The 16,500-nt window shown below is 53.9% G+C and overlaps 6 protein-coding genes across 6 annotated transcripts; 3 read left to right on the plus strand and 3 right to left on the minus strand.

Annotated features, from left to right (window-relative positions):
- Positions 1-133: 133 nt before the first annotated feature.
- Positions 134-1,189, plus strand: BDQ94DRAFT_167840 (sugar phosphate isomerase/epimerase family protein; the record flags this gene model as incomplete). Its single annotated transcript, XM_026770911.1, has 1 exon — positions 134-1,189. One exon carries the CDS (start codon positions 134-136, stop codon positions 1,187-1,189), a length of 1,056 nt encoding a protein of 351 aa, XP_026629242.1.
- Positions 1,085-3,393, minus strand: prnC (delta-1-pyrroline-5-carboxylate dehydrogenase prnC). The gene is made up of 4 exons (XM_026765294.1): positions 3,169-3,393; positions 3,009-3,116; positions 2,590-2,951; positions 1,085-2,537 (listed from the first exon to the last, which is right to left on the minus strand). Exons 1-4 carry the CDS (start codon positions 3,304-3,306, stop codon positions 1,409-1,411), a joined length of 1,737 nt encoding a protein of 578 aa, XP_026629243.1. The 5' UTR covers positions 3,307-3,393; the 3' UTR covers positions 1,085-1,408.
- Positions 3,394-4,198: 805 nt separating this feature from the next.
- Positions 4,199-6,239, minus strand: BDQ94DRAFT_138739 (amino acid permease/ SLC12A domain-containing protein). The gene is made up of 5 exons (XM_026765295.1): positions 5,826-6,239; positions 5,745-5,757; positions 5,580-5,689; positions 4,723-5,519; positions 4,199-4,674 (listed from the first exon to the last, which is right to left on the minus strand). Exons 1-5 carry the CDS (start codon positions 6,205-6,207, stop codon positions 4,312-4,314), a joined length of 1,665 nt encoding a protein of 554 aa, XP_026629244.1. The 5' UTR covers positions 6,208-6,239; the 3' UTR covers positions 4,199-4,311.
- Positions 6,240-8,133: 1,894 nt separating this feature from the next.
- Positions 8,134-11,265, plus strand: BDQ94DRAFT_157754 (FAD-linked oxidoreductase; the record flags this gene model as incomplete). Its single annotated transcript, XM_026768801.1, has 3 exons — positions 8,134-8,720; positions 8,778-9,613; positions 10,169-11,265. The coding sequence occupies 3 exons, from the start codon at positions 8,134-8,136 to the stop codon at positions 11,263-11,265; spliced, it is 2,520 nt and encodes an 839-aa protein (XP_026629245.1).
- A 407-nt stretch (positions 11,266-11,672) lies between these two features.
- BDQ94DRAFT_138746 (Zn(II)2Cys6 transcription factor) lies at positions 11,673-14,817 on the plus strand. The gene is made up of 7 exons (XM_026765296.1): positions 11,673-11,883; positions 11,982-12,116; positions 12,196-12,467; positions 12,533-12,618; positions 12,670-13,304; positions 13,355-13,525; positions 13,573-14,817. Exons 1-7 carry the CDS (start codon positions 11,795-11,797, stop codon positions 14,588-14,590), a joined length of 2,406 nt encoding a protein of 801 aa, XP_026629246.1. The 5' UTR covers positions 11,673-11,794; the 3' UTR covers positions 14,591-14,817.
- A 51-nt stretch (positions 14,818-14,868) lies between these two features.
- Positions 14,869-16,306, minus strand: BDQ94DRAFT_167846 (BUD22 family protein; the record flags this gene model as incomplete). The annotated part of the gene is made up of 2 exons (XM_026770912.1): positions 14,869-15,987; positions 16,055-16,306. The coding sequence occupies 2 exons, from the start codon at positions 16,304-16,306 to the stop codon at positions 14,869-14,871; spliced, it is 1,371 nt and encodes a 456-aa protein (XP_026629247.1).
- Positions 16,307-16,500: the final 194 nt, after the last annotated feature.

The following is a 16,500-nucleotide window of genomic DNA, read 5'->3' on the forward strand; positions in this document are numbered from 1 at the left end:
TTCCTTATAATTAGATCTCTATCACAAATAAACACACAACCTTCAATTATTCTTCTAATTACCACAACCACCACATACATTCATCCACCACTTACACCACCAATCAACACCCCCCTCTACATACAAACCAACAATGTCCACAGACATCAACAACATCCCCCTCAGCTACGCAACCTGCTCCCTCGGCCCCCCCAGCATTCCCCTCGAAGACAAACTCTCCTCCCTCAGCGCCGCCTCCTTCACCGGCATCGAGCTCGCCTTCCCCGACCTCCTCGCCTACGCCAACACCCACAACCCAGGAACCACCCAAATCCTTCCCCACGACTACACCGCTCTAGTCCACGCCGCAACCGAAGTCCGCTCACTATGCGAAACGCACAACCTACAAATCATGATGCTGCAACCCTTCGCCAACTTCGAAGGCTGGCCACGTAACTCCCCAGAACGGGAAGACGCCTTCACGCGCGCCAAGGGATGGAGTCAGATCATGGAAGCACTGGGGACGGAGATATTGCAGATCGGGTCGACAGACACACCGGCTTCGAAACTCTCCCTGGGTGGCAGTAAAAACAAGGAGAATGTGGTGGCCGATCTGCGTGAGCTAGCGGATATACTCGCACCGAAAGGTCAGCGCATCGCGTACGAGAACTGGTGCTGGAGTACCCATGCGCCCGGATGGAAAGATGTATGGGAGATAGTGAGGGATGTGGGGAGGGAGAATGTGGGGTTGTGTTTGGATACGTTTCAGACGGCGGGGGGGGAGTGGGGGGATCCGACGACTGCGGATGGGGTCGTTGGTGGTGGTGGTGGTGGTGATGAGGTGAGGAGGAGGTATGAGAGCAGTTTGGAGGAGTTGGCGAGAATGGTGCCCGCGGAGAAGATCTTTCTGCTGCAGGTGTCGGATGCGTATAAGCCACCATCTCCGTTTGAGGATGCGGTGGTGGATGGGGCGAGGCCTAGGGCACGGTGGAGTCATAGTTTTAGGCCGATGCCGTATCATGGGGGGTATTTGCCGATTGAGGAGGTGGGGAGGGCGGTGTTGAGGACTGGGTTTCGGGGGTGGTTTTCGATGGAGATTTTTGATGGAGGTGTGAATGGGGATGAGGAGATTGAGGATGTGGGGAAGTTTGCGAGGGAGGCGATGGGGAGTATGAGGAGGTTTTTGGAGAGGTGCGCGGATGGTGTTTAGCTCGTAAGTATTGCGGGGAGGGTAGGATGTAGAACTTGTGAAGCTCGATATAGTGTAGTACTTGTGAGTATACTGGAAGGTATCCGGTGGACTGGATATATTCAATCAAACTAAACTATTCATACAAACAATTTTACCGAACGCCACATATGCATAACTCATGGGGAATATGGATAAATGCCAAACAACCATCGCTCATCACCCATCCTACTCAGCTCCCTAAGCATCGTTGCTAGGGTAGGGAACCTTGTAGGTCGGGACAAACTCCTCCTTGATCGACCGCAGACTGACGAAGCGGGACAGCAGGTTGCCACTGCCAGCCTTGTCGTTGGTACCACTGGCACGGGCACCACCGAAGGGCTGCTGGCCGACAACAGCACCAGTGCTCTTGCAGTTGATGTAGAAGTTACCGGCAGTGTTGCGCAGGGCATCGTCGGCGATGCGGAGAACCTCGCGGTCCTGGGCGAAGATGGAGCCGGTCAGACCGTAGTCGCCGGTCTGGTCGACCTTCTCGCAGATCTTGGCAAAGTCGGCCTCGGTGGCATCGGCGTAGGTGTGGATGACCAGGACGGGACCGAAGAGCTCGCGGGAGAGGAGAGGGTGGTCGGGGTTGCTGGTGTGGTAGACGGTGGGCTGGATGTACCATCCCTTGGAGGAATCGTAGGAACCGCCGGCCAGGAGCTCCAGCTCGGGGTCGTTCTTGGCCTCATCGATCACGTTGGCCAGCTTGTTGAAGGAGGCCTCGTGGATGACAGGACCGCAGAAGTTGGTGAAGTCAGAGGGCTCGCCGACCTTGATGTTCTTGGTCTCGGCAACAACGTTCTCGATGAACTCGTTGGCGATGGACGCGGCCACGTAGGCACGGGAGGTGGCACTGCACTTCTGGCCCTGGAACTCGAAGGCTCCGCGGACAGTCTGGACAGCAGCGTTGCGGACATCGGCAGACTTGTGGACCAGGTGGAAGTTCTTACCACCGGTCTCACCAACAATGCGGGGGTAGCTGCGGTACTTGCCCTCGGCGACGCCGTTGGCGATCTGGCCGTAGAGGCTGCGGAACACAGCAGTGCTACCGGTGAAGTGAAGGGCAGCAAAGTCGGGGTGGTTGAGAACGGTGTTGGTGACCTCCGCGGCGTCACCGGGGACGAACTGGATGACGTTCTTGGGCAGACCGGCCTCGAGGAGGATCTGGTGGACGAGCCAGTTGGAAGCGATGGCGGAAGGAGAAGGCTTCCAGACGACAACGTTACCCATCAGGGCGGGAGCACCAGCCAGGTTACCGCCAATGGCAGTGAAGTTGAAAGGACTGATGGCGTAGACGAATCCTTCCAGAGGACGGTACTCAACACGGCTGGTCCGGTTAGTTTCGATCTATCAACTGCTGGTATGATGGAGTCACTCACTTCCACACGCCAGGAGCGTGGTGAACGGGCTGCTGAGCGTACAGGTCCTCGGCGTACTTGACACCGAAGCGGAAGAAATCGCACAGCTCGGCGGCAGAGTCGATCTCGGCCTGCCAGGCATTCTTGCCCTGGCCGTGCATGGTCAGAGCCATGATGTCATAGCGGTATTTGGTCGAGATCAGGTCAGCGGCCTTGAGGAAGATGCTGGCACGGTCGGCGAAAGAGGTGGCAGCCCACGACTTGCGAGCCTCAAGGGCGGCATCGATAGCAGCCTGAACCTCGGCGGCGGAGGCGTTGGAGTAAGTGGCCACGGGCGCATGGGAGGCGGGGTTGCTCTGGGTCTCGGACTGGGAGCTCTTGATCTGTGGGGAGTTAGCATTGTCCCAATTGTGTCTATCATTCGCATGTCTGCTACTAACCTCCTTGCCGGCTATCACCAAAGGCACATTGAGGGGACCGCTCTGCTTGGTTCTGACGAGGGCCTCCTCGAGACCACGGCGATCAGGAGATCCGGGGGCGTAGTGTTTCTGCAATTGAGTCAGTAAGCTTGATAATAACCACGATCTGAGGATAGCTCACGTTCGGCTCGTTGTCAATGCGAGGAACCTTGAAGGTGGCGTAAGAGCCCATGGCACGAGCGCTCGTGCGGGCAAGGGAGAGGGAGGGGCATTTGGCGAGGGAAAGGCCCCGAGAACGCAGGAGCAAAGAGGACTGCATGATGGATTGTGCTCTTCCGAGTCGTAGCAACTGGACGAGGACTGAATCCGAGGGATAAAAAGTAGGAGAGGTGAGGAGAAAGTGAAGCACGACGCGGGGAAGCTCCGGTGATATAAGAGGCCCGGTTACTGCCGGCCGTGGTTAGTCAGCGCGCAGGATCCCTGGGTGGCACAAAAGTACTCCTGGCCTTGCTGTTCAGACAGAGGCGCAAGGTTGCGTTCAAGCGAGCCGACAAGTGATTATCCTTGCCGCGTACCGGCAACCAATGGGCCGGCCAGGAAATGCAGCAGATCTGATACTCTGCTGTAGCGCTAATCAGTACCGCCGGCTGGATTCCGGGTGGAGCTGCCCACCGGCCCGGACACCTCCACCGGCTGCCTGCCTTCCGCTCGTTTTCATTAGTAGGCTGATAGTGCTGAACACGCATGATAACTGTGACTAAAAGGAACATGTTTTTTGTTGGTTTCCAGCATCAATCCATGCTGCGCAGACTATGTGAATCTGAACTGGAGTTTGTGCCATTCCTGTGATGCCGGTGCTGGTCTCCCCACCTCCATGTTGATCCCCCGCATTGGAAACGATCGCTGTTGCATTCTCCGCGGTCTGACTCGTCTCCAGAAACTAGAGGCTGGTTTCATAGTGATTCCCAAAACTGGCAGACAATTCGCAGTACCTGGATAATCGGTGGGGAGCTCAAGACACCTGTGGAATTGAGGGCGAACATTGACTTTCATGCACGTATAATGAATGGCCTAAGTACATGCCGAGAAAATACGTGGAGCGGCAGAACGAGGCGGAGCTGAATACCGCAGGGAAACCGACGCGTGACTCGACCACCTGACCTCGAGACGGAGAATACAGCTGTTTAGCACCTTTCGGTGATTGCGAACCGTGACAAATATTCAAATCATTGGGCTTCAATTCTTGGTTACCAATATCAATCTATGTACATGTGGCAGGCCCAGAAGATTTGCAGAAATATATACTCTTGACTCAGGATCCCATTCAAGCAATCCACCACCACACCCTCTCCAGCCAATTGCGTGGCTTCCGTTCAAAGTCGTTCGCGCAGAGCTGGTCAATCTCCTCTTTGCCCGTGAACACGTCAATCTCCGACACCTTTGTCATCCATGGAGTCCGGTACCACAATTTGTGGCCCACATAGAGGGCCAGGAAGATGGCCACCACAATATACGACACCAGGAAATCGGCAGCGGTGAAGTTGCCAGGGAAGAAAACTGCATATCCGTTCGTGATGGTCAGGAGGGACACGACGACAATAACGTAGTATGTGCCGTAGGGCTGCAGAGGGGTCTTGAAAGTGAGCGTGTCCAGCAGTCCATGGTAGGTCAACGCTTTGCGGAATCGCTGAATTCGTCAGTCGGGTCTGCAGAAAGCTCGAAGGAAATAACTTACCAGATAGGTGATACCAATGAGCACCCAGTTAATAAACCCTCCCACTGTGGTGATGTTCGTGAACCAGTAGAAGACAGTCTCTCCCGAGTCAGACAGGTTCAGGAAGGACAGCAAGCCGACCACCCAGGTGATCAGCACGGCTACGTAGGGCACGCCGTTGCGGTTGCACCGGGTGAAGATCTTGGGGGCCTGGCCGCCGCAGGCGAGCGAGTACAGGGTTCGAGAACCAGCGAACAACCATGCATTACCAGAGGACCAGGCTGAGATCAGGATAGCAGCGTTGACGACGTGGTTCAGCCCAGAGATACCCGCATTCTGGATGGCAATAACAAAAGGACTGGCACTGGCGCTAGAGCTACCGCTGGCAACCGCGGACATGAGTTTAGGATCATTGTAAGCGACTGTGACACCAATCACGAGGGTTCCCAGAATGTAGAAGGCAAAGACTCGGTAGATGAACCGATTGGTGGCTTTCGGGATATTGCGACGGGGTGCTTCAACTTCACCAGCGGCAGTGGTGATAAGTTCGGGGGAGAAAATGAAGGAGAAGCCAGACTTGATAAATGCTGTCCAGAAGTCCAGGAAGCGACCGGTGTTTCCACCGACCAAGTAGGGATTGAACGCGCCCGGGTTATCCCAGTAGCGGAAGCCTAGCCGATCATGGTTGGGGCCACCGCCGAAGAAGAGTACCACACCCAGGATAATCAGGCCAATGATGGCAAGGATCTTTAACGTTGCAAACCAGAACTCGGCTTCTCCGTACCATGACACCGCAATAATGTTGAGTAGCAGAATCACTGTGGTTGTTAGAGTTCATCATGCCCTACTGATGATAGAGGTTTGAGATGAATACGTACCGAGGAGGATGATTGTGATCCACACCCCGACATTGATGGAGGTGGTCCAGTACTGGATGATGATCCCGGCAGCCGTCACTTCACTTGCCAGTAACATGGCAAAAGAGTACCTAATACGCATGAGGATTAGAGTAAGTTGGTGAGCGGAAGATAATGTGAGCCTACCAATAATTATATCCTAAATTGAGTTAGCATAACACTGCAAGATGCATATGGGAGTTGCCAGGGACAATGCAAGAGACATACCAGCAGCGAATCCAATACTCGGCTCCGTGTAGCGGCCTATCATATAAGGCACCGAAATGCCCTTGATGGGCAAATAGGTGGTCATCTCGCCCAGCACGTTCATCACAAACCACACCACTGACGACATGGCACAGTAGCCCATGAACAGTGGTGCTGGGCCCACCGTCGACAGCGTGGATCCCGAACCTACGAATAGACCTGTCCCAATACAACCTCCAAGAGCAAGCAGCTGCAGCTGTCGGGAAGACAATCCACGCTGAGTGTCTGTGTTTGGCCCATGGTGGATCTCGCCCTTGAGGGCCTCGGGGTCTTCATCAACATATACTGGAGATGTCACCTCGGTCTTGGACTCTTCGAGGTCCTTTAACGTCGGTGCACCCATTCTGGCGTGTACAAAAAAACGATAATACACTGGTGCGGGTGACTAGAACAGTCGCAGATGGGAATTGGCTACGGACGTCTTATATGACTGTAGCGGAGGCGACTAGCCTGCCCGTCTCAGCAAGCATGCTTATCAGGAACCAACACGAAGTGATTTTTGAGCTACGGCCCGATGGCGCAAAGACTTCCAGAAGAACACCGTCATTGGCTCCAGAGGGCTCCGGGGAGGCGATTTGCGGGGGTTTAGCATCTTATCTCTCAATTGGGTTTACATACGAGCGGTGTTTCTTGTTAGGACATGGGAAGGTTTGGTGGCTGCCATGGGTTCCTTATCTGCCCTGTCTGCCTGGGCGGCGGGGATCGTCCGACACGGCAGGGGCATCGATATCAGGTTATCTGGCTTGCTCAATTGTTTGATATCGATCGTTTTTCATTGACGATTTAAGCTTCTATAAAAGCTGTCAGAGCCGGCGCCGTTTCCTCGTGGCATTAGAGTATTAGACTGCTGCAAATCCGGGGTCGTTCTCCGCACCACAGTGGGCATATTCTAGACGTGAAGAGAGCTGAATCCACCGCGAGGTTCCAGTGACTAAGAGAAACTGCAGCATCGCGAGTGTGTTTGCCGGAGTCATTCTGTTACCTAATGGCATGGTTCATCTTTGCTCGTTTGGAAAGCTTGACCCATCAAGGCTGGCCATCCGCTGCCATTATTGGTGTGTCGGATGCCGCCCGGTGGAGTTTCAACGGATCCATCTACCACTAGTCCAGACCGAGGCTAGTCGCACCTTAATGCCTGAATATACAGGCACGTTCGGAATTTGTGCCTGGCGGCTATTGTGGACAGAGGCAGAATCCGCTGGTGCTTGGACACAGTATAACCAGCAACAGCAATGTTGTTGAAGGGGCAAGATTTGTGGTACTTAGACCTGACTCCAGACATGATCGGAAACATCTAGTATATTCCTATCAGCGACATCGGCGTGCTTGTACCTCCCTGCCAGGGGTATATAGTCTACATTCCTTTCAAGCTGGCATCGTATCTAATCGTCTCTCAGTGAATGTGCAGACACCAGCAGCACGACCGGGCCGGTCAAGCGGCGACAGCGCCGGTGGGGATGAACCCACCGGCCCGCCTGCCGGTCATCCCCAATCTCTTATCGCCGTGTTATCAGGGTTATCGCCAGATCGATAGTGGATTTTTTTTCCTCGACCCCCTCCACGAAAAGTACTGGAATCAGGATGACCAGGGTCTTGGGCACGGGGCTTTTTGGTGCTTTTGTCTAAACTTCGAGATACTTTCTCATTTGCTAGGAACCATAAGGCGTAGTCAAGATCTAGTCAACACCGCTCCTATCGAGTATTGACACACCACCCCCCCGTCCCCGTTCATCGGTAAGTTCCAGCGAAGCATACAGTAGCGGGCGATCAAGCGTAGATCTGGACACCGCTGGCCGGGTCAGGTGCAACAATGCTATAGTTGGCCACCCTTTCAACTGCAACGCCACCCGCATCATCTCCCAGTCACGCCCGAGCCAGTTTGCATTATCTAACGTCACGGGGAAGGCCTACCCCCAAAAAAGAAAAAGTGATAGTAATGGCTGGCTGGGTCGTTCCTGGCCAGCAGAGAGCCATTGCTGACCGGCTTTGACTCCTGGCCTGCCCGGTTTCCACCGGTACGGGAACCGCTTCTTTCCATCCCCATCTCACTAAAAGAGAGATCCTCCACTCGCCATACTTCCATTCCCCTCGCGATGCATTTCATACCACTACAAATTCCCCTCCTTTGTCTCCAGACTGAAGAACTACTTATTCCTATCAGCGCTGCGTGACTCTTCTTCTGACTTCCTTCTGACTTCCACTCCTCTCTCCTTCCCTCCCATCCTTGCCACTTCCTTTTAGTTACGCCACTTGCTTATCATCATCAACCATGAAGGCTGCCCGCCGTCCCATGCGGGTGCTCTCGGGCGTCCCTACCACCTACTCGTCCGCCAGATACGTCAGCCGTACCAGCAACCCCAAGTCCTCCGCTGCTGCGTCCACCCCCACCAACACCCTGTTGCAGCAGCAGGCCGCCGTTCCCTCCAAGGATGCGACGGGATCGCCCCTGGCCAAGCTCCCGATCTCCTCCGTCCTGCGGTCGCTGGTGATCCTGTCCGTCTCTTCTTCCACCCTCCTGCTAAAGCCGTGCATCTTCGCGCTCTCGACCCTGGCGCACCCCAAGACCCCCGTGTTGGATGTCGCTAAGAACCCTCTGTTGAACGCCCTCGTCAAGCACACCCTGTACAAGCAGTTCAACGCCGGTGAGAACAAGCTCGAGGTGCAGCAGTCGATCCAGGCGATCAAGCAGTTGGGTTACCGGGGTGTTCTGCTGGGTTACGCTCGCGAGGTCCTGGTGGGTGAGGGGAATGTCGACCCGCGCGACGAGAAGGCTGCGCGGGCGGAGATCCAGACGTGGCTGGATGGAACCTTGCAAACTGTGGACATGGCCCAGGAAGGCGACTTTGTGGCCCTGAAGTATGCTTCCTCCCTCCATCAGACTCCTGAATTGAAAATTAAGACTAACTGTCACAGGTTCACCGGTATGGGTACACAGGTGCTTGAATTCTTGCAGAAGCAGGCTGCTCCCTCGGAGTTCATGGATTACGCTATCACCAAGGTCTGCGATTTGGCCATCTCGCGCAATGTGCGACTTCTCGTCGATGCTGAGGAGCAGGCGGTGCAGCTTGGCATTGAAAGATGGGCCTTGAAGTACCAGAAGTACTGCAATGCGAAGACCCCTGGCCATGCCATTTTCTACAACACCTACCAGGCCTACCTCCGCTCGACCCCGGCTACCATTGCCAAGCACCTGGAGGTTGCCCGCCAGGAGGGTTACACGGCTGGTGTGAAGCTGGTCCGTGGTGCTTACCTGAAGACTGAGCCTCGCCACCTGATCTGGGCTGCAAAGGAGGAGACCGACGCCTGCTACGACGGTGTTGTGGAGGCTCTCCTGACTCGCCGCTACAACTCGATGCTGCAGCCCGCTTCCGAGGAGCACAAGACCGAGCTGCCCCCTGTCAACGTTATCATCGCCACTCACAACCGGGACTCTGTTCGCAAGGCCCACGCCATCCGTCTCCAGCAGGCTGCTCGCGCTGAGAAGCAGGGAGTTGACCTTAGCTACGCCCAGCTGCAGGGTATGGCCGATGAGGTCAGCTGCGAGCTCTTGCAAGGCTTCTCTAGCGCCGATGGTTCCGCCTCCCAGGAGACCCCTAACGTGTACAAGCTCCTGACCTGGGGTACTGTCAAGGAATGCATGGGTTTCTTGATGAGACGTGCCGTGGAAAACACCGAGGCGGTTGGCCGTACCAAGCAGTCGCAGGAGGCTATGCTTGGAGAGCTTAAGCGCCGCGTTCGTCGGGTGTTTGGTTTGGGTAACTGATGTTGTTCTATGATACCTCTTGACTCGCATTTTGTTTTTGGCTTTTGGCCCCATTGGCGTATTGTGTGATTTTGTTGACTGATTCCCTGAGCGTGAGCATGCATGTAGATGGCGTTAGAATATTCATTTCACTTTTTTCATGATAACGAAGCTCAACATGGAGTACTTGGTGTTCTTATAGTGCGGCATAGATCGCCGCTAATTCCACGTAGCGCACGGCGGTGATGTCAAGAAGGACAGTCGATCCATTCCCGACCCCGCGTCTCGCATCTACAACGTATCACTGACACCAACCTCGATCGCAACGGAAGGCTATCCGACATTAGTCCCTGTGAACTAGACCTTTTTCTTCTCGGTACTGAGATCCGATGATATCCGTGTCTCTTGACGCTTAGGCACTAAGTTGGTCTATCTCCGACATCGCTTCCCTGGGTGCCGAGGGGCTATCTGTCTATATAAGCTGCTGACCACCGACTAGACGAACGGTCCTGAAATCCGATATAATAGTTATTCGCTTGCCACATATACTCCGTGAATCTAGGTCTTCTAGACTCTGCCATTGTCACATCGCCAACATCCTCCTCCTTCACCATGCGTCTTCTTCCTGAGCCAGCGGTCGCCCAGATCCTGCGACAGTTGACCCCTGCACAATGCCATGACCTTCTTGACGCTCTCTGTGAGGGTCTTACCACTGTATCGTCAGAGTCCTCCACACCAAGCCACGAGCGACTTGTCCATCAGCCGCTCCGCAGCACTATCGTCACCAAAGACCAGAACCTCTCCCTTTTCATGCCCGTTTCCAACACTGTCCACACCGGCTTCAAAGTGGTAACCGCCTCCCAAGCAAACGGTATCATCGGCGTCATCAACATCTTCTCCCCAGAAGGTAAATTGCAAGGACTCCTCAGTGCTGCGGAGATCACAGCCTTCCGCACCGCCTTGGCGGTTATGTCGCTGTTCATTCGCTGCACAACCCTCAACAAAGAGCACATCTTGATCTTTGGCTCTGGACGCCAGGCAGAATGGCATGCGCGACTAGCCCTGCTTCTCGTTCCAGGTCAGATCAAGAGGATTACCTTTATTAATCGCGGTCGCCGGCGGCTGGACGAGCTGGAGAGAGATGCGATCGCTGATCTACGGTCTGCTCATCCCGACAAGACCTTTACTACTTTGGTCAAGGAAGATACACCGAATTACGAGGAACAGTTACGGAGTGAACTGGCTGCTTGCGATGTCATCTTCAGCTGTACGCCGGCGACCGAGCCAAACTTTCCGTACACCTATCTGCAGCCGTCCAAGCGGCGGTTTCTCTCACTTATCGGCTCGTACAAGCCGCATATGCGGGAGATTGATACTGAGACGCTGCTGTCGGGCGGAGGGAAGGTATATGTGGACTCGAAGGAGGCGTGCTTGGAAGAGTCCGGGGAGTTGATTCTAGCCGAGGCGAAAGAAGATCAACTTATTGAGATTGGTGAGCTGTTCGGTAAAATGCGAAAAGATGAGTCCATTGATGTGCCGGAAGGGTGTAATGTGGTGTTCAAGTGCGTGGGGATGGGGATTATGGATTTGGTGGTCGGGAATAAGCTGTTGGAAGTTGGTCGGGCTAGAAACATTGGTATGGAAGTGGATGGGTTTTAAGAATAGTACTACTAGCTCTACTACTAAAGAAAATAGCTCCCCTAATGGGCTCGATGGTTACTGTAGTGATGGTCTATCTATATCCGCCCCAGCTGCAATGGCCGAACAGCCAGCATACGAGGCGGCAGCTCAGTCACGCGAGCAACGCCCCTAACTAAACCCTGCAAAGATAGCTTAACCCATTAACCAATAACAAGTAACTATCCGGAATGCACTAGTACTTAGTTCCATAGAGCAGGGATTGAGAGAAAGAGCAGAATCGTAGATGAAAAGGGCCAACCAGGAGGCCTCGGCGGTAGATCGGCGAACGATGGGTTGAAGTTGTGCCGCTGTTCTGATCTTATCAGTGAGTGGGAAAAGGGAAGATTGGAAGGGCCAGAGGATCTCCTCCTTCGAACCCCGGGGAAATTTTCTTGTTCTCCGCAACCCACGCAACACCAACTTGACCCTCTCCCCTCTGCCTTATGGTCCTGCTATAATTCTACAATGCGCCTGCCTCTCCATCGCCCTCCCTGATCTCAAAACTGCCATGGATGTGGGCCCTGCCACCCCTGCTGGACTGGGCCAGCAGAAACGACCCCGCGTTTCCGAGGAAAACCGCAAAAGAGCGGTGCGAGCGTAAGCATCATCCATCCCTGATTTTTATCCCCAAAGCGCCCGTCGAAATATCTGGGGGATAATTGGAAATGTTTCTGGATTATCACTGACCGCTACAGCTGCGATGGATGTCGTCGCGTAAAGGAGAAATGCGAAGGAGGCGTCCCCTGTCGCCGGTGTCTCCGGTATCGTCGGCAATGCATCTTCACCCACCCCGATCAGACGGAGAAGCTCGCCCGATCGCCGTCCGTCTCGTAAGTCGCCAGATACCTTTTTCCAGAGTCATAAAATGCGTGCTGCGAGCTGTGGACTGATAATATGTGATGGGGTTAGGATTCTGGACCGCACGGTTGCTTTCAATCAACATGAAATGCTCGAGTCGGAGCGTGTCCGGTACATGGAACGCATTCTTCAACATTATGTCCCGAATATCTCGTTCGATATACACTCTCTTCGGAAGATGGCAGAGGATCTGAAACACAAGCATCGTCCCTCTGGTTTGGAGGCTGGCCCGCCTTCGATGCAGCTGGAAGGCGACGAGCTTGAGGATTTGGCCATCGATGATGAGGACTTTACCATCAAGGCTTTACCGGATAATACTACCCGTATGATTTCTCGACTTGTTTTTGATTTCGTTGAAGTGGTCCGGGCTATTCTGACTGGTCTGCAGAATACTCGGGAGAGTTCTCGTATTTGAACTTCTCCATGAAGATTAGACAGAAGATTGACGAGTGGATGAAGACATCAGCTCCAGAGGTATTTACCGTCTGCTTCTGCATTATTACTCCATGTCGCTGATGGTTATAGGCATCGACCGAGACAGAGCCGTTCGAAGAGCGATGGCGAGCGACGCAGCTGCAGTCGGGTTCGACTTTGGTGTCGACATCAGTCACCTGTCTTCCGCCCCGTTTTGTCGCCGACTTCCTGGTTCAAATATTCTTCAAATATGCCCAGACCAATAATTTCTACGTTGAAGAGGACTGGCTGCGAGATAAGCTCAACACGTGTTATACAGATCCGTCTTGTCTGTCGTCGAAGGATGCCGGCTCGGTATGCGCCATCCTGATGGTCTTGGCTGTCGGAACACAGTTTGCGCATATGGAATCGTCCATCCCCGTCAATCGTCTCTCGTCCAACTCGGCATTTGATGATGACCATCACTTTTCCGAGGACGATGTTGGTCTTACTTTTTACCAGTTTGCATCCAAGCTGTTGCCAGATATTATCGCCACTGCAAATGTCCGAAGCGTGCAGGCCTGCCTACTGATCGGAACGTATTTGTTACCACTCGATACATCTGGGCTATGCTACACATACTTCGGTTTGGCGCTGAAGATGGCGATCCAAAACGGTATGCACCGAAAGTATACGGGAGAAGGACTCTCGCCGCGTATGATTGAGATTCGGAACCGTGTGTTTTGGACTGCCTACACTATCGAGAAGTGGGTTATAACGTGCCCCTCTCATCTTCATCCATGCTTACGATTTCCAGGCGTGTCAGCATTCTTCACGGAAGACCGGTTTCCTTGTTAGACGCAGACGTGGATGCCCCGTTCCCCACGGACTTTCAAGGCTTGACGCCATCGGGACATGTTTCAAACGATACGAACATGGTGACCCTCATCAAGCTTACGCTCAAGCTTGGAGAAGTTGCAAACGAAATGTATGTTTTGGCTCAAAGAGACAGTTGAACCTATCTAATGCTAGTAGATCCGTCCTTCGCAAGTCCCGCAAGAATCAGCAGCAAGACTGTCTGGAGAGGCTCTTGAATTTGCGAAAGAACCTGGTCGACTGGTGGGGAACGCTACCTGAAGAGACCAACTGCAGGGATCTTAATCCAGCAGGACCCCTTTTCCGCTCCAACGTGCACTTGAAGCTCGACTATTGTCTGACCCGCATCTTCCTGGGACGACCGTTCCTCTTCAGCACCAACAGGGCAGTCAGCTCGGCTACTCTACCTGGTGCTCCTCTCAAAACACCGTCAGGTCCCGCGAAAAACCGTTCTACATTGATTACGGATTGTGTAGAAGCCGCCCTCGAGATCATCGACCTATGTCGGCTCCTTCGCGACGAGCGCGGTCTTGCTCGCGCATCTTTTACCGAATTTAGCTCATGTCGTGCTGCTCTGCTCGTCATTCTAGCCCAAAGCTTGACCAAACGCACCGAGCGCCTGCGCGAAGCATTAGACAAGGGCATGGCACTGATCAAGATCATGTCCATGGGTGTCGGCTCTGCCCGTGCAGCAGTAAGCGTCATCGAGACCTTGGAACGCGCAATTCGCCGTCTCGAAGAGTATAGCCAGACTCAACCCCAAGGCAGTACCGGTGTCGTCGAATCAGCATATGACCGATTCAAGAACTGGGAAATGCTATGGAAGACCGGGCCAATTTCCCCCGAAATCGTCCCATTCCAAGAGCAGCAATATCATCATACTAGCAGTAACGGGCTTGCCCCCGTTGTCACCCCCATTCCGGGCGGCGCATCTACCGCGAACGAGCCCGTGGAAGCCGACGTCGGCAGCGCAAGTCTTCCCGACTCGTCGGAGTTTTCTGTTTCACATCCCCTGTCGCAGATGCCGCATTTCGGCCTCGATCATTTCGTTTCGAATCTGCCTCAAGAACTGGGCGAGTTCACTGCCATCCCTTGCTTTGAGCCTGATGGCCAGCCGAGTCTTACTGGAGAGATGAAGCAAGCAGATACGCGGTGGATGAACTTCATGAATGATTGATTGCGTCAATGCAAGTAGGCTTTGGTTGTGATTTCAGCGTTTCGGTTTGACTTTTCGCGACTATTGTTGTCGTATTCCGTTGTGTTGCGTTGTTTATATGTTTATCCGTCCGTAAGCACCGGATTTAGTTTCGAGATACCTAGACAGTATGTATATATTCGTTTCACTAGTAGTACTAGTTGGAAATAGCAGGACAATAAATATTGCAGATAATTTTGGACTTATAATGATGATAGTATCTACAAACGCTACTACATGCAAAAACAGGATATCTCCTACTAATCGAACGTAACCTTCTTTCCCTGGAAAGCAGCAGTAGCCTTCTGCTCCTTCGCCTTTCTCGCCGCCTCCCATGACGGATGCAATGGCTTATTATCCTCCGGCTTCTTCGCTGGAGGCCCTCCGCGCTGAGGACGTCCAAACTGCTGCTGCTGCTGCGGCCTGCCCCTACCGCCACCCCGTCCCCAGCGATCACCCCCATCAGTCGCTCCCCGCCGAGCATCCCACCCATTATCGCGTCCGCCTGCCTTCCGCTTATTCTTCTCCTGCTTGACGTGATTCGCTCCAGATCCGTACTTCTTCTCCCAGAGCGCCCGACGCGCCTGCTGACCCATACGGTTCTTGCGACGCGGGGGCTCGTTCGCCGCCTCGCCGTCTTCAGCCTCGTCCTCGGATCCGGACCAGTATCCGCCCATTGTGAGTGATGGGAGGAAGGTCGTGCTGGTCGCGGGCGTTGAGGACGCTTTGCTTCCCTTGGCTTTCTTCGTAGGAGGGGCGTCGGGGGATGGAGAGCGGGAGATGGAGATGTGTTGGTCGTCGTCGTCTTCTTCTTCTTCGCCGCTGATATCGTCGCTGATGTCGTTGCGAGCGCGACCGTCATCCTCGGATTCGTCTTCGTCTTCGTTCCCGGAATCGGGCGCGAGTCGCGCATCGAATTGCGCAAAGTCGATGCTGTCTGCGTCCGAGCCTGCGTCGTCCATGTTGATGTCTTCGTCGCCGCTTGGCGAGGCGTCGGGGTCAGCGGATGCGCTGGTCCGTTTGGTCGATACAGTCTCGCTGTCATCCTTTGATTTCTTCTTGTCTTCCTTGGTAGATTTCTCCTTCGTCTTCCCGTCTTTCGCCTTCTTGTCAGCTCCCTTCACATCCCCACCCGCAGGCTTATCTTCAATCCCCAACAACTTGCGTATCCCCTCCATAATCCCCGGAAACACATTCTTCACCGGCGTAGACTTGTACAACCGTGCCGTGACGTTCGCCTCGGCCGAGCTCTTCGGCCCCTCCGCCGCGATCTTCTTTTTATCCTTGAAGGCGATGAAGAGCGGTGACTCGGCGATTCGTTTCGTCTTGAGGAGTTGCTTGAAGAGGTATTTCTCGGCGGTGGTGTGGGGGTCGAGGGTCTACCATTATTCCAGACGTTAATACTCATCACATATACATACTTGGGAAAAACAAGGTGAAATGTACCTTAACAACCTGAATCTCCTCCGCAATGCGACTCAACGTCCCCTCCTTCTTCTCACTCTCTTCCTTCTGCGCCGTCTTCTCTCGTCGTCCGAGCTTCTGGCGCTCGAACCCCCGCGCTACCTTGAGCGCTTTCGATAGGGTCATCACGCCATATTCGAATTTCTGGAAGAGCCGGGTCAGTTGTAGGGATTGGCTGCGGTCGTGCGGTGTGTATGGGGATTCCGAGAAGTCGGCGAAATTGCGCTTCCCCATTTTGGTCAAATTCCCCTGTGTTGGGATGGTTCGAGGTGTATGTTGGATGTGTAAGTGCGGATAGACGGTTCAGTATGCTTGTCGTTTTGATCAGATCCACGTGCGGGGAGATATTCTGACTTATGCCATTCAATGTTGATTTGAAGATTAGGATAGATTAGTAGTAGTTTTTCTTGGTCAGGGAACTTTTTCTG

Source organism: Aspergillus welwitschiae (assembly GCF_003344945.1).
Source record: "Aspergillus welwitschiae strain CBS 139.54b unplaced genomic scaffold BDQ94scaffold_7, whole genome shotgun sequence".
Taxonomy (NCBI): domain Eukaryota; kingdom Fungi; phylum Ascomycota; class Eurotiomycetes; order Eurotiales; family Aspergillaceae; genus Aspergillus; species Aspergillus welwitschiae.